Consider the following 16,083-nt stretch of genomic DNA (forward strand, 5'->3'; position numbering starts at 1 on the left):
AGCAAAAGGCAAAAAAAAAAAAAAGAAAGAAAGAAACAGAATTTCTTTTTTAAAAAAAGAGGGAAGAGAATGCTAATATCAAACTTCCCCTACTTTACAGTTTTTGCTTCAGCCAACCCCAAGTCCGTGTTAAATACTGCATAGCAGTATCATTTACATCTCTTGATTTCTTTTTCCAACTAAAAGGTAGTTCTCTTTTAAACCTTGAAAATCACACTGATGAGTAGAATACATACTCAAGATTCTGTTTTTCTTCTTGACAGTTAAGATACTATGGAGACATTCCCCAAATTGCTTACAATTTTTACTTCATAGCATTGATTAAAACAACGAAAATTTAGCAAGCTTAATTTTTCAAAACTTGGAGATATGATTTATAAACTACTTCATTGTTCCATATTGCAATCTAAGCTCTGATTTTATCTGCTATATTTGTAATGTGAACTCACTTAACCAACTCACTGAATCAGCAATCCTGATGGACAAAAACAGTACCCTGAGTCACTGATAGAACTCTACTGAGAAGACAAAGACCCATACATGTGGAAGATGCCATATTTCTATTAACCAGCTGAGGCATATTCACTTCAAACCTCTTTAAAAAACACTGAAAGAAACAGCATGTAGAAAGACCAAAATACAGTTTTATCTTTCAAAAAGCATATGTAGAAACACACTGTAGAAATGTGTACATTTATCTTTTGTAATTTATATTGTAAACATATTTTTCACACAAGCCATATCATGCCATGAATGCAGAAATTCATCAATATCCATTCTTGAAAGTGAGAATCTAATTTTTTTCTTTTACTAGAACAATTAGAATTTCTGTTTCTTTTTATTCAGGTCCCCTGTAACTGTTATTTTATTGAGTGTCTACTCTGTCCTAGGCATTACCAAGGTTAAAATTCATATTTTTTCCTTTCTTTAGACACATAGCTAAATCTTCACAATTGCCATATAATTAGATATTACTGGCCTCAGTTTGCAAATGGGGTCTCTGAAGTTCAATGATGGAGTAACTTAATCACAGTCACATGGCTAGTGATTAAAAGGTAGATGCAGGATTCAAATCTAACTCTGTTAGATTCCACACCTGTCCTTTTTCCATTTTATTTATACTGTTCCCCTCTAATTTAATGAAATTTCAGGGATCTGACTATGAAATATTCTTCCAATTTCTGCTTATATTCATGGGTTCAATTCTTCTTTGACTTAAAGCTGGATTTTCTGATGGGACATGGGTTATTGTTCAAATCTTAAAATTAAACTGATAAGATATGTCAATAAATCACTGGATTTCGTAGACACAAACAGAGGTTTGCCATGCATCTAAGAAGATGTCCTAAATCATCAAAATAGAGTTGAATGGACATTTTGGGATAATGTTATACTTATTTTTAAAGTCTAAAATGCACTTGGCTCCAAAAATGGAAAATTCAGCTCAGAGATGAGGCAAATATTAATACTATGTATATGACTGTTTAGGTTGGTCACATGTGATCTTTTTAAATAGTTGACCCAGCTGGTGTACTACTTACTTCAGCATTAGCAGTAACTTTGAGACAGCGAGTCATGCTCCTTGTCAGGCTGTTTCTTTTTGAATGCTTGTATTGTTCCCGCTGACTTCATTGCCCACGCTGGCTGACAAGGATACTGCTTTAATACATTCTGTCATTTTTAACTTGAGAACCTCAAAGTGCATAAGAGTAAATGGAACGTTGACTCATTGAAGGAGAATTGGGTTTTTCTTTTATTTTTTCCTTCATTTTAGAGTGAAATTGATATTTAAAAATCAAGCCCAAAGAAGACTTTATTTCCAGTCACTTAGCAAGTTCAGTTAACTTAGTATTATTTTGTTTTATTTATTTATTTTATTGTTTTATTGCAGCTGAGAAATTCTGTAGGTTATGTGAAACAGGGAGTTATGGATAATAGATTGAGTGAAAGAACGAGAAAACAAAAATTGTGAAAGCCTAGGATAGTAGGTGAAATCTAACACAAATAACATTTAAAAGGGACAAATATAAAAAACAAACAAGCAAACACATTTGTTCATGTTAGAAAGAAAAAACTAAGCAAAACAGGACAGCAGTAGCAAAAAGAACAAACAAGCCCACAAGCACATGCTTCCCAGGAGTATAAGATATTTTGGAGTTACATTTTATTTCTAGCAGAATAAAATCCAGTATTTAATGTAAAAACCAAAAATAAGTTATGTACTATGAGACTCCATTATCAAAAATATGGTGCCCACAACATAGGACCTGAGAACCCCACTCTATACTGTCTTTGCTAGACTATGTACGGTGCCTCTTTATTTCAACTTTGCATTTAGGGGAGGATAGTAAGGCTGAAGGGTCTTGATGATGTCAGGTAAAACGTGGTCAAAGGAACCAGGATGTTTAGGCTGAAGGAGTGAAATCCTTTCAGGAAGATAGCTGGCTTCAGATATATGAGGGTCTGTCATGTGAAAAAGAGATCAGACTTATTCTAGGTGATTCCAAAGAATCGAGTAAAATTAAAGGAAGGCAAAAACAGTTAAACATTAGGAAGTATTTATAGTGCTTTAGAAATAGGTGCTTAATAATGTTAGGAATGAATGAATGACTGAACTGAAAGAATGGACGAATGGTCTCACTGAAACTGGATGCCTTGAAGAGAGTGGAGTTTCTGTGCTGAACTTTTAAAAGTGGGCTTGGTGAATTCTCCCAGGGCATGAATTCAGGGGAGTTGAGACTTGGTTGGTGGGAGAGTTAGATTTTAATACCTTTAAGTTTATTACTAATTTTGAAATTTAATGCAATTAATGGAATGGAAATCTTAATTGTTTTTCATATCAAAGTACCGTATTTTCTTTGTCTTCTCTAAAATACAATCCATGCTTTTCCTGGTAAACATTATTCTTTTTCAACAAATGTGTTCTTTAAAAATTATTTTAATGTATTATTTCATTTCATTTCCATAGACCCGATTATGGGATAGGCAGGGAACCTATGATACCAGTTTTTCTTGAAGAAAAGGTTCAGAATGGTTGGTTTATTGTTTAGCTCACGGTCAGATAGTGAGTTAACTACTAAGTCCTGTGATCTTTTCACAAAATAGTGATACTTTCCCTGAAGAAAATTTTTAAGATGTTAAAATTTGAGCCTTTGAAGCTGTGAAATTGATGCATACTTTCAATAATATGTGTGTAAATCAGGTTGGAGAGAATTACAGTGGCCTTGATCCAGGCAATCCACTGCCCTGCACTCTCTCCTCCCCCCCTACCCCATGCCCCAGGGCATTTGGCAGTCTGGAGACATTTTTGATTGCCACAACTCAAGGGTTTGGGGTGGGGGTGTAGAGGAGATGGGACACTAGTGACATCTACTGGGTAAAGGCCAGGGATGCTGCTAAACATCCCTTGATGCACAGCCTCCCAAAACAATTACCCAGACCAAAACACAAACAGTGCCAAGGCTGAGAAATCCATTGTAGTAATTTGTGGTTTCTCATTCATTTTAAACCAGAACTTCGATTTCTATGAACAATGAAGTAAGAATATAAAATAATGAAATAAGATGTATAGAATATAAAATACGTTTAGGCTCTTATTTTCCAAAGGCCTTCCATTCACTAAAAATAAAAATGTATTGGCCAGAGTAGCAGATTTTGACCACAAAGGGCTATATCTTACAGAAGAGGCCCTGCATCCTAGGCTAACCTTCTCATCTTTGCTCTGAATTCCAACCCCTTCTGCCTCTATTGGTTATTCAATGCCTCTCTCCAGTACCTTTGACTTCTAGCAATATCTCTTAAATTTAAACAAACAAAAAAACCACCTCCTTTCTTTTGGGTACATATTGACTAAGCTCTTCTCTTCCTTTCTCAATCCAGTATATTCAAAGAGTAGTCTACATTATTTGCACACTCTTCATGCTACTAAGATATCTCTGGCATGGTGTTACTAGTGCTTTCTTGGTGGTCAACTCTAGTGCAACTTTTCAGTTATCGTTAATTCTCTGGCGATTATTATACTGTTTATTGATTTCTTCTTGAAAAACTCTCCTTCCTTAGCTCTGTGATTGCTCCTTCTCAGTCTCCCTTGAGGAGCCTTCTCTTTCTTCCCTTATCATATTGTTATGCTTCAGATTCTGTCCTTATTTAGCTTTCTTTCCACAGAGCTTTTTTAAAAAATTATTTTATTTATTTATTTTTAATCTCTCATTCCCTGCGTGCCCCCCCTCCCCCAGATGGCTCCCTCATCTGTCTGCTCATCTTCTTTAGGAGGCACTAGGAATTGAACCTGGGACCTCCTTATTCCCCCCTACCACTGCCCCTCCCCGCCCCGGCCACCTGCGCTCTCTGTCTTCTCTCTGTGATCATTTCCTCTGCATTCTTCTGTGTCTGCTTGTCTTTTGACTTCTCTTTAGAAGGCACTAGGAACCCATCCCAGGACCTTCCAACGTGGGAGAGAGGTACCCAATCTCTTGAGCCACCTCAGCTCACTGGTTTGTTGTGTCTCTCATTGTCTTTCCTCTGTGTCTTTTTTTTTGCTGTTTCCTCTTTTGTGTCAGTTCGCAGTGCGGGCCAGCTCTTTGCAGGGCTGGCCAACTTTGCCCTCACCAGGAAGCCCCGAAAACCGAACCCAGGACCCCCTGTATGGTAGATGGGAGCCCAATCCCTTGAACTACCTACGCTTCCCAGCAGCATGCTTTTTGAGAGATCCACTTTCATGGTTTTGAAAACCAACTTATCTTCCATGACTGTAAAATATAGAATCTCTAGCCTTGACTTTGTTCCAGAGTTCCAGATCTATATTTCCATTTACCTTCTACTGGATGACCCCACAGTCATCTTACATTTAGACTACCCTAAACTACATTTCTCTCTCCCTACCCAAACTGTTTGTCTTCCTATTTATCTTATATCTTTGTGATTGGTACCACCACCCAGCCAGTACTCCTCCTTTATCCTCATTCCATACCCCATTCTACCAGACACCAAGTCTTTTTTATTTTACCTTGTGAATATCTCTCATATTTACTTCTTTGTTGTACCCAATGTACTACCTTCATTTAGGTGTGCCTGAATTAAGTTGATGAAATGGTCTCTTAAATATTTTCCCTACTTCCCATTTTCTCCATTTCAATCTATTACTCAGACTGGTACTAGCGCAAACTTTTCAAATTGAAAAAAATGATTATGTTGCATCTCACTTGACAACTCTTCGGTGACACCATCTTAACTGTATGATAGAATCAAACCCAATTTACATGGTCCATAGTCCTTCTGCTACCTACTTGCACTTCAGTGTACCAGCTTTCTTTTCACCACAATTCCACCCACACTCCAAATGTGCAAGACAAGTTGGGGTATTTCACGCCTCCACGATTTTTTACAAGTTGTGCCTTTTGCTTACAATGGCCTTCTCACCTTCCCTCTCTGTATTCTTAACTACAACTTTACTCATCTTTTTTTTAAAATTAATTTTTATTTTTAACGAGCTGGTAAACATACAGAGATTTTAAAACTTAAAATATACTAAAAGGCTGATAACACAAAAATCACAGACCTTTTCACCATGCCTTCCTACCTCCCCAACTATCTGGAGGCCAACAATTTGATTCTTTCAGGTATTTCTTCTGATATTCACCTCCATGATGCTAAATAATTTGCTTATAATACTGTTTCTTGCCTTGTCAGCTTTAGACTTTACCTATTCAATTTCCCTTCTCTCTCTATCCAAGTATGTTAACTATGGGGGTGATGCTCAAAACTTTTAAGAACTGGTACAGCACGAACACTGATCAGTTATAGCCAATTTCCCACATGGGTGTGTGTGGGCTAATTATTGACCCTGATTTTTATGACAACTGGTTGGTAAATTGTTAGTATTTACATGATAGTAACTATGTAAAAACTGTCTTCTGCTGAACCAAATATGACTACGCTCTCTTGTTCAAACAATTAAGCTATTGACTTTAAAAATCATGTATTCCTTGTCAGAAACTTATCATAAACGTTACCTTCTCCGTGAAATCTTTGCTGGTATGTAGAGCTGATTTTCCATCCTTTGGATTACTCCTGTGTTACTTCTGTCTTTGTCCTTTTTGCACAACACATTAAGTAAGGATTTGTGTGCCTGTTTTTCTTACCAGAATGTGAACTTCTTGAAGTTAGTGGCAGTATCTGTTATCTTTGAACCTTTAATATTGTGAACGAGTGCCAAACACATAGTGCTTAATAAATACTTGTTGAATTATGGATGGAATGGGCATGTCCTTTCTCTTTGAAGCAGTCTTTAGTATTTAGTAGATGCTTCATGAGCATTTCTCTGATTTCTGAGCCACTTCAAAAGGATCACAAACTCAAATGCCTATCTGGGCCAAACGTTAAAATAAATGAGTGAAGCGAGCCTGATGGGACCGAGGCATGTAAAGGAGTCCCCAGCCAGATATTGCCGAGGAGGAGCTTCAGACCCGTGTTGCTAGACCTTCTTTTCAATGGAAGCAGAAAATCCAGGTTTTGTTTAATGGTCTTGATTCAATTTTTAGGAACTGTGCAGAACAAGGTGTGAATGGTCTTAAGTCAATTTTTAGCAACTGTGCGGAACAAGAAATGGTTCTTAGGCTAGATTTGACTCAGAAGGCCCCATCTTATTATCTGAAGATTGTTGGGGTGGGGAGGAGGAGACACAGCACACACCACCCCAGTGCATTCCACCTAGGTTTCTGGCTTGGCTGAGAATGCCCCTTCCCAGGGGTTCTGCCTCTGAGGGTGGTGGCCTTCTTTTGCCAACTGCTATGATGCTTGCATGTACAGTGAGCCTCAGTAGAAAGGAGCCTGGACCTCAGGTCCAGCCTATCAGAAGATCTGGAGGTCTAGACAGGGTTTCAGTGGAATTGGACTCCTTATTTTAGGTGAAAGTGGGGAATCATAAGTTATAACTGATAGTGTGAAAAGGTGGGGTGAGACTAAAAATTGCATACTATGTTTTAAGCAGTGTGCTTTTACTTATGTTGTTTAATTTACTTTTTATCATTGCCCTGGGAAGGAAGCACTACCATCTCTAGTTTACAGATGTTGAATCTCCAGGACATTGAGAGGTTTTGTTTTATTTTGTTTTGTTTTTCAGTTTCCAATTTCAAGAATTAGAAGAGATTAACTCTAGAGTCAGGGCCTCCTGATTTTACCCTATGAAGAAAGCCCATGCATTAGAAATGAATTAAGCCTGTTTTATTATTTTCCACTAGAAATTGCTACTGGGACTTTTGAATTTGAAGCATATTTTTCTTTATACATTGATTGATTCATTTGTTTCAACATTTGTTGAATACCCATTTTATTCTGTGTTAGGTATCAGGATTACACAGATGAATAAGATACTCTTCTTGTGCTTGAAAAGTCCTGGATGATTGTTTGCTTCTGGTTTCCTCTGTGAAAGGATAGGGAACAGGTATTAGGAAAAATTTGTGAAAATCTAGAAATTTGATGGCCAAATTATGATTTAAAAATTTTTAATCACTTCTTTTCTCTTTGCAACAAGCAAAATATGCTTGTTGTGGAAAAATTAGAATGTGAAAATATGCAAAATTAAGAAGAAAGTGTCTATCTAGCTGCCCTCCTTTTGACTATCAGGATATTCTATACAGATACACAGAGAGATGACACTGAATTACTGTTCTAGAGCCTGCTTCTCTTACATAAGAATATATTGAAATGCTCTATTAATGTTTTAACTAAAATTTTTTAGGGTGGAATTCCATTGCATGAAGATAATTCAATGTATTTGATACTTGGGAAATTTCTCATTTTAAAATTTTAACCTGTGTCATATGGAGTATTATTGTCACTAAATATGTACTGAATTATTCCCTTAGAAAATAATTACTAGAAATGTAATTACTGGATTTGAGCATTCTGTTTTCTTTTCTCGGCTTGGTGTTTGCTTTTAGCATATAGTGCTGAAAAGTCCTCCAGAAAAGTAGTATTCATTTATCCGTCATCAGTAGATTTGAGTGTAAATTTCCCTTCACTTTTTCCAATATTGGATTCCACCTCTTTCCTTAAAAAATTCTTTTCCAATTCCATAGGCAGAAAAGGGTCTCTCTTGAAAGACACTTTTTGAAAACTTTTAAAAGTCTTGAACTATATAGATATCTATTGTTTTCAGGCATAGCAGCATTAGTTCATGTTATGGTTAATTGGTTGGTTAATTACCTGCCTGCCTTAGTAGCTTCAGACAACTTGAGGTAAAGCGTAGCTTTTCCAACTGTGTGTTCCTGGATACTCATGGATGTTTGCTTAACTGAATTGAATTGGAGAACATAAGTAGTTTAGAAAGCATTGGCCAGATATATAAATTTAGATAGAACCAGTAGACAAACTATTCTATCAGTTGTATAATAATTAGTAATTTTTATAGAGTAATGATGATATAGCAGACACTGTGTCAAGAGTGAGCTTTGCATACTTATCTGGTTGAATCCTTTCAACAATGCCTATAAAATTATCTCCACTTTGTTGATAAAGAAACAGAGAGGTTACATAAACTTTCCCAAGGCACTTATCTGTAAAGTAACAATATCAGGTCTTGAACTCAGAAACCGCTAACTTCTAAGCCATTTCCCTCTGCTCCCCTCCCCTCCTCTCCTCTCCTTTTCTCTCTTCTCCTCTCCAAAACTCTCCTTTCATTAACTTTCCTCTCCTTAGCTTTCCTTTCCTTAACAATACAACTTTCCCTTCCTTTCCCCTACTTCCCTTTTCTTTCCCTTCCTTTCCCTTCCTTCCCTTTCCTATTATTTTCTTTTCAACTTTTTATTGTAGACATTTTTTAACATATGCATAATAGAGAGAATAATGAATATTGATGTAGTCATCACCCAGCTTCAACAGTTATCAACATGCAGCCAATTTTGTTTCACCAGTATCTTTCTCTCACTACCTTGCCCTTGCTCCCCTCCCTTGTTGGATTATTTTAAAGCAAATCTCAGATACATTGATTTCATTAATATGTATTTCAGTATGGATCTCCAACAGATATGGATTCTGTTTTTTTTTTAAACTTAAACCACAATATCATTATCATACTTTAAAATACCTATAAGTCTTTAATATCATCTAATGTTTCCTCATGTCAAATATTCTGATTTTCTAATAAGTGACTTTTTACAGTTGGTTTGTTTGAATCAGGATTCACAGAAGGACTACATATTATATTCTAAGTCACTCTGACCACAACACAATATTTCTCTCTCCCATACCTTATGAAACCTGTTCCTCTTAGATGCAGAGATATTTATCTGGAGGAACCTGCAAATTCTAAACAATGCCCATGTATCCAATACATAATTTATATCTCCCTAGAAGGAAGCACTCTCAGTAGTTCATACCTGGGAAACACTGTCTCTGTGTGGAATAGAGAAGATTCTGTGATTCCTTGATTGCCACATGGAGCCATTGTTCATTATCCATTCCCTCTGGAAATACACCAATGTATACATCCAGTGACTAAGAACCCAGTCCTTTTACAATAAGCCTCCCTCACAAACAATATCCAAGCTTTCTCACTAATGCATACTTAGATGCTGGCTTGAGAATTCTGTCTTTAGCACCGAGCTGAATAGACTTTCCTGTGCTATGGGAGAATGACTTGGAAATGGAAGCCACGTTATTGTTTAATAAATGGGCAATGGCTTTGATAGAGTATTTTCTGTTAAGCAAATTTTCATATTTGTTTTTGGTTCTGTTTTGAACTTGAAGGTCTAGTGATCCTCCACTGTGTTGTGGCAGATGGGAATTCAACCAGAAGTCCTGAAACTGAGGGCCTTCTCTGTGGAGATCTGGGAGAAAACTGTGCAGGTAATGCTCAACCAGCAATCCTTTTGTATTTTAGCCACTTTGTATTCTATCTCAGAAAGAAATATCTCCCTTTGTCTTTTTATAATAGTAACCATAAAACCAGATGGTTTTTGGGGTACTTACTCTTATTCCAGGTACTAAGTAAAGTGCTTTACTCACAGCAATTAATTTAACTTCTTACCCTTTGAGCTATGTAATATTATTTCCTTTATTTCAAGGGGAGGAAGGTAAAACCCAGAGAGACTAAGTAATTTATCAAAGGCTACGTATCTGGTAAATGCAAATCTGGGATTCAAACTCTGGTCTTTCTGATTATAGTGCTTCCCCTCTTAAACACCACACTCTTTTGGGTTTTACAGATGTACTCTAAACTCTACCATGTGTCATCTTGCAGTGGATTCATGGAAATTAGACATGTTTTGTTCAAATTTAAATTCTTTCTCTCTAGTCCCTAACTAAAAAGAAGGGAAGAAGGAAATGGTTTAACACAATTTACCTTGGAGATACTTTAATCAGCATTTTTAAATGTATTGGTCTAAAGCATGAGCCAGACTTAGTAAAGGGTTAGATAATAAATGTTTTAAATTTTGAGTCCCAAAGGATATTTATTGCAACTACTCACTGCCTTTGTAGTGCAGCAGAAGCCATAGACACTATTCAAATGAATGCATTCCAATAAAACTTTATTCAGAAAAACAGGGGTTGGATAAGATTTGGCCGACTGTAGTTTGCTGACCCCTGGTTTACGATTCTGTCTGTCCTATATAGGTTGTTTGGTTTGGTCTTCAGGACTTTTCTGATTAAAAACAACAAAACACAGGTTAACTCAAAGTGGAGTGGAACAAAGCCTCCTGTATTCCCTGGAAACTTCTCCACACTGCACCATGGGAAAGAGGTGACTCGGCATGAAGTCCTCCTTTCCTAGTACCCTGGAAGTTGTAACTGAGCCAGGAATATACTGGGCAAGGCATCCTCCTATGACTCATAGGTTCCAATCCAATCTTCCTTTCTCTTCTCAAACTCGTGGGTGGCCTGGAAGGTGCTCATATACTGTAGAATCCAGTGGTGTCTTGGGTCATGCTTATGTTCTCCTTGTCAACCTTGTAGGAGAAGAACAAGGTCAGTCAACTTTAAGTGTGTGCGTTTTTTTCTTCAGTCTGGCTTCAAATGTTTAAATGACTGCAGTTTTCACCTTTCCCTTGGGAGATTAGTCCATAATCCAATGACCGACAATGTTCAAAAATCTTCCTCATCATCATTTTAAATATGTTTTCTAACTTTTCTGCATACTACAGAGGGATGCCGTTTTTATATTTCTCTCTAATACTCTATGACAACAAAGAAGTCTAGGAAAATCCCTGAATGGTATAATCCTCAGCCGCCAGTCCAAGTTACGTCACCTCAAGCACCTTTCTCCTTTCAGAGCCAAAATTTCCTCTTTTAAAACTGTACCCATGGAATGAAGACCTTTGCATCTTCCTGTCTCCCATAGTAACTCTTAGTAATGTGTTGTCTATCATCCTGTGCCAGTGTGCCTGTGGCATGTTCAACCATTTTATATAACAGTCAGCCATTGCATCAAAGCCAATTTCCCAGATAGAGCAGAGACCCTGGAATATGAGGTGTGTCTTTGGTTTTTAATTCAGAATACTTGTTTTGCATAATTAACATAATTTTTAAGCTTTTACATTCATCTCCAGCTCTACTCTGAATGATAAATTAGGAAGTTATTTTTGCTCACCTGTTCAATCTGTAAACTTTCTCTGAATGCTGCCCAAAGAATTTTCCTTAGCCAGAAGTTCCTTTTCACACATGGGCCCAGGGGCAAGGCCCAAATAATTCTTTGTGTGTGTTGTTTTCTGCTTTCTGCCTGTAGCTTCTGTAAAGAGCCAAATCTATTAATCTCTGATACTTTTTTCCTCACTATCACTTTTATTCCTTTTCCCTTTTACTCTCATTTAGGAGTTTATGCCTACATTTCTAAATCTCATAGTATTTTAGTAAAATTATTAGCATGTTTAAAACACAACTATATTAATGATTTGATGGAAAATCAGACATTGTTTAAATACTAAAATAATATTTTAATGTCAGAATGATGGTTTTAGGCGTTTCTGTCTTGGGTATAATGCTTTTGCAAATGGACTTAGAAATATAGTCATATTTTTTCCTATTCAAGATATGTCATCTGGAGATGGAGAGAAGACAGACTTAAAACATGACTATATTTTGGACATTGCTGAGGTATCAAATGAAAAGCTAGAAATTCAGAGCAAGATTATTTTTTCTTTGGTTTACCCTTCTATTCATTCCTATTAGCCTATTTTTTAAAAGTCAGTTTCAAAAATGATGAAACGTCATTGATTTGATTTAAAAATGTTGATCAAGATTTTTTTATTCATTAAAATTCCTTTGGACTTCCAAACTTTTAATGCGCTGAGAGTAGCATAACTTGTATTATCATTGTCCGTCGTGTTAGCAGGCTTAAAATAATGACATTGCCCTATAATCTCAGCTAAAAGAAATAGGTGGCCTATATTAAATACATAATAAACTTGGCTTTAGGAATCTAAGCTTGACGGGGGCCCGTTCTTATATGGTGGCCATATTAAAATTAATTGTCCTCTTTGAAAAAATTTCCTTCTTCCATCCCTCTCTCCATTACTCTTTCCCTCCTTGTCTCCCTTCCTTCTTTTGTTGGTTTATTGTATTACATTTTTATACAATAGGGCATAGCATCAACAATTATACTTTTAAATGAAAACAATAGCATTCATCGTTTATTGAATTCCTGCCATGTAGCAAGTATTGTCCTATGTGTTTTACATATATTAATTCATTTAATCTGATGGTGTTCCTTCATTGTCCCCTTTAACAGATGAAGAAATTGAGGCACAGAGAGATTAAGTGATTTTCTTGAGGTCACCCTAGTACGTGGAGTATCCTGATGAAGTCAGAGATCTTCTCTAGAACATATATTGCCAATTACCTTGCTTAACTACTTAGAAACAGGTGGAAAGATCAAAATACCAAACATATGAGGGGAATCCTAAAAAACTAATTGATTGAAAATTAAGTCCGAATAGGAACACTACGTTCTTGAAAAAGGAATTAAGGTGGAGCAGGAGGAGATCATCTGCACTGGCCACTGCAAGACTTTGACTCAAGTCACTTAAGCTTTCAAAGACCCCATTTGGAACCTGAAAATGAAGAAGTGAATCAGATGATCTTTAGAGGTCCTTCTCATTTCTAAATGACTCTAGGCTTTTCTTCCAACTAATCCCAATCTCTAAGAATTCCATTTTTAGTTTGCCATTTACTATCTTGGGTGAGGTATTCATTAATTCTACCAGAACTTATGAACACTTACTATGTAGCAGGAGCTGAGGTGGCAAGGAGGCAGCAATGAACAAAATGGTCAAAGATGAGGTCAGAGTGTTATTGGGGATAGGCTTTGTCATGTAGATCCTTGCCAAGGCTTATAAGCACTTCAGCTTTTATTCTGAATGAGTTTTATTAGCAATACTCCTATTGTGCACAGACTAGACAGATAGAAGTCATAGAAGAGATGGGAGACCAGTTGGGGGTTGTTGCCATGGAGCTTACTTCCAGCCTAGAGATGATTTGGAGTTAAATAAGGGTAGTGGCGATGGTGGGATGATTTTGTGTATTTTAAATATAGCCATTAAGATTTGCTGATGTGTTGGATATAGAGTAAGACAGAAAGAAGTCAAAATAACTCCAAGATTTTTGGCCGATGTAACAGAAAGGATAGAGGTACCATTTACTGAGAAGCAGAAAGAACAGGCTTGAGAAGAAAGATTCTGTTTTGGAAATATTAAGTTAAATTGCCAGTTTGACATCCAAATGCTGATGTTGGTTGGCCAATTGGCATTGAGGGAAGAGATCTGGGATGGAAAAATAAGTTTTGGAATTTTTAACTTAAAGGTGTGTTTAAAGCTAGGAGACTTGATGTCACCCAGTCTGAAAGTGTTAAGAGAAGAGATAAAAGAGCATTGTGAAATTTAAAGGGTGGGGGAGATGAGGAATATCGGGGACTGAATTTGTCCCTCACAAAAGGCATGTTCAGTTCCCAACCTCTGGTCCAGTGGGTGTGAATCCATTTATAAATAGGACCTTTGAAGATATTATTATTTAAAGTGCTCCCACACTGAATGACAGTGGGCCTTAATTCAATATGGCTGAAGTCCTTGTAAGCAAAGGAAATTGGGCTAGAAAGGAAGCTATAGGGAGCAACCAGAAGCTGAAAGTTAAAATAACCTAGAAGTTAAAGGAGTTTTTCCCCTGTTGACATGTGACAGAAAAGCCAAGTCCCAAGAATGGGCTGCAGCCAGTCCCAGAATACCAGTTTTTAGGGAGAAAGCATTGCCTTGCTGATGCTTCAGACATTGGACTTCTCCTAGCCTCAAAACCATGAACCAGTAAATTCCCAGCCCATTTTATGGTATTTGTTTTAGCAGCTGGAAACAAAAACAAGGAAGAACCAGCATGGGAGAAGGAACAGAGGACGCATCACACAGAGAAGAAATCTATAGCATGCACTCTTAAAAACTTACAGAAGAAGAGAAGTTTTCTTCCTGTCCTTTGCTTTTAGTTTGCCTCCCCACCATGAATAATTTCAAAACACACACAAACACACTCACCCTTCAATACTGGATTCTTTTATTAAATTTTTCTTTCTTTGAAGAGATAGAATGAAAAAAAGACAAGTCTAAGTGGAAGTTCATTCCTGTATCTCAAAAATGGTCAGCACAGACCTCCTCATTTAGACATGCTGATCTGGCCTCATTGGCCCCCAGTGTAAGCACATTCTAGCAGCATAGAAAGGGTTAAAAAGTACATCTGTGAGATTTATTTCTCTTTTCCTGGAGTAAACATCCTGTTAGCTTTTATAAAAGTGGCATTAGATGTAAGAAAAATGGGAATCCTCATTTCCAAATTTTGCACTGTTCAAGGGCACCATGAATTTTTTAAAAAACTTTTAACCAGGACAAACTGGTTTCTTCTTTTTTCCTTCCTTTTTAAAAGAGCTTTAGATTACATAAATGTTACATCAAAAATATAGGGGATTCTCATATATTCCATTCCCTCCCCCTCCCACATTTCCCCCCATTTACAACTTCTTTCATTACTATGGTACATTTGTTATGATTGATGAACATGTACAGAAGCACTGCTACTAAACATGGTCTATAGTTTACATTATGGTTATACTTTGTACTGCACGCTTTTACAGGTTTTGAGAAAATGTATACCTGCTTGTGTTCGTCATTGTAATATAATGCAGAACAATTCCAATGTCCCAAAAATGACCGATGTTACAACTATTCTTCCTTCTCCCTCCCCTCGGAACTTCTGGTGGCCACTGTCTTTATATCAATGTTCTTCCAATACTAGAATAATAATAAGCAGGGCAGACAACCCCAGGGAATTGGCACCATGTTGGTGGGCCTTACCTTGCAATGTATGGTAACCTATCTCTGCAATGTACCAAAGTTAGACTCATTTATAATTTACCTACACATGGTTCTTCTGCCCCATTTATTTGAACCTATAATTAGCACTATCCTCATTAAATATATGTCCCAGAGAGTTAAATCTTCTGGCTATTCATATGCCGACTGAGCCCTGAATCTCAGGAGAGCTGCAGCCAACACCTATTCTCCAGTTCATCGGACTCACCCAGGACAACTAACAAAAGGATGATGATGGATAACACCCATCCCAAAAAAACAGAGAGTATTTACAACTGCAAGCAAGACAGTTCCATATACCTGCCCCATGGGATCTAAGCTTTCTCCCAGTTGGAAGCAGAGTGGGCATCACATCCCCATATCCTCAAGATTGAGGAATGAACAAATGTAAGAGGGAATGCAACGATGGACTAAAGTAGACATTATTATTCTAGTAATGGGCGCCATGAATTTACATTCCCTTGACTAAGGGAGACAGGTGGTGAAATTAAAGTGAAAATTAACTTAAAAATTATAACTTTCTTCCTCACCTTTTGACTTAAGAAGTTTGCAAAATGAGGAAGCCCCTAATGGAAAAAGCCTGGGAGCCAAGGATGAGAATATTAATGTCTTAGGCTCTGCTACCTACACAGGAAGAAACTTTTCTGCAAACTCTGCTGTGACCACTTATTCTCTCCTCTCTGCACTAGTTCTTCCTTTTTTAGGTCAGAAGAACCTATGTGAGAAGATGAATTTATAATTA

At 37.0% G+C, this 16,083-nt stretch overlaps 1 protein-coding gene across 1 annotated transcript in view; it reads left to right on the forward strand.

Annotated features, from left to right (window-relative positions):
• BTC (betacellulin) overlaps positions 1–16,083 on the forward strand; it is a 54,129-nt gene that overhangs the window by 21,123 nt on the left and 16,923 nt on the right. Inside the window, exon 2 of the mRNA XM_004465333.3 lies at positions 9,748–9,846. Coding sequence (XP_004465390.1) covers positions 9,748–9,846 — 99 coding nt within the window. The remainder of the gene's footprint in view (positions 1–9,747; positions 9,847–16,083) is intronic.

Source organism: Dasypus novemcinctus, chromosome 1, assembly GCF_030445035.2.
Source record: "Dasypus novemcinctus isolate mDasNov1 chromosome 1, mDasNov1.1.hap2, whole genome shotgun sequence".
In the NCBI taxonomy this organism is placed as follows: Eukaryota; Metazoa; Chordata; class Mammalia; order Cingulata; family Dasypodidae; genus Dasypus; species Dasypus novemcinctus.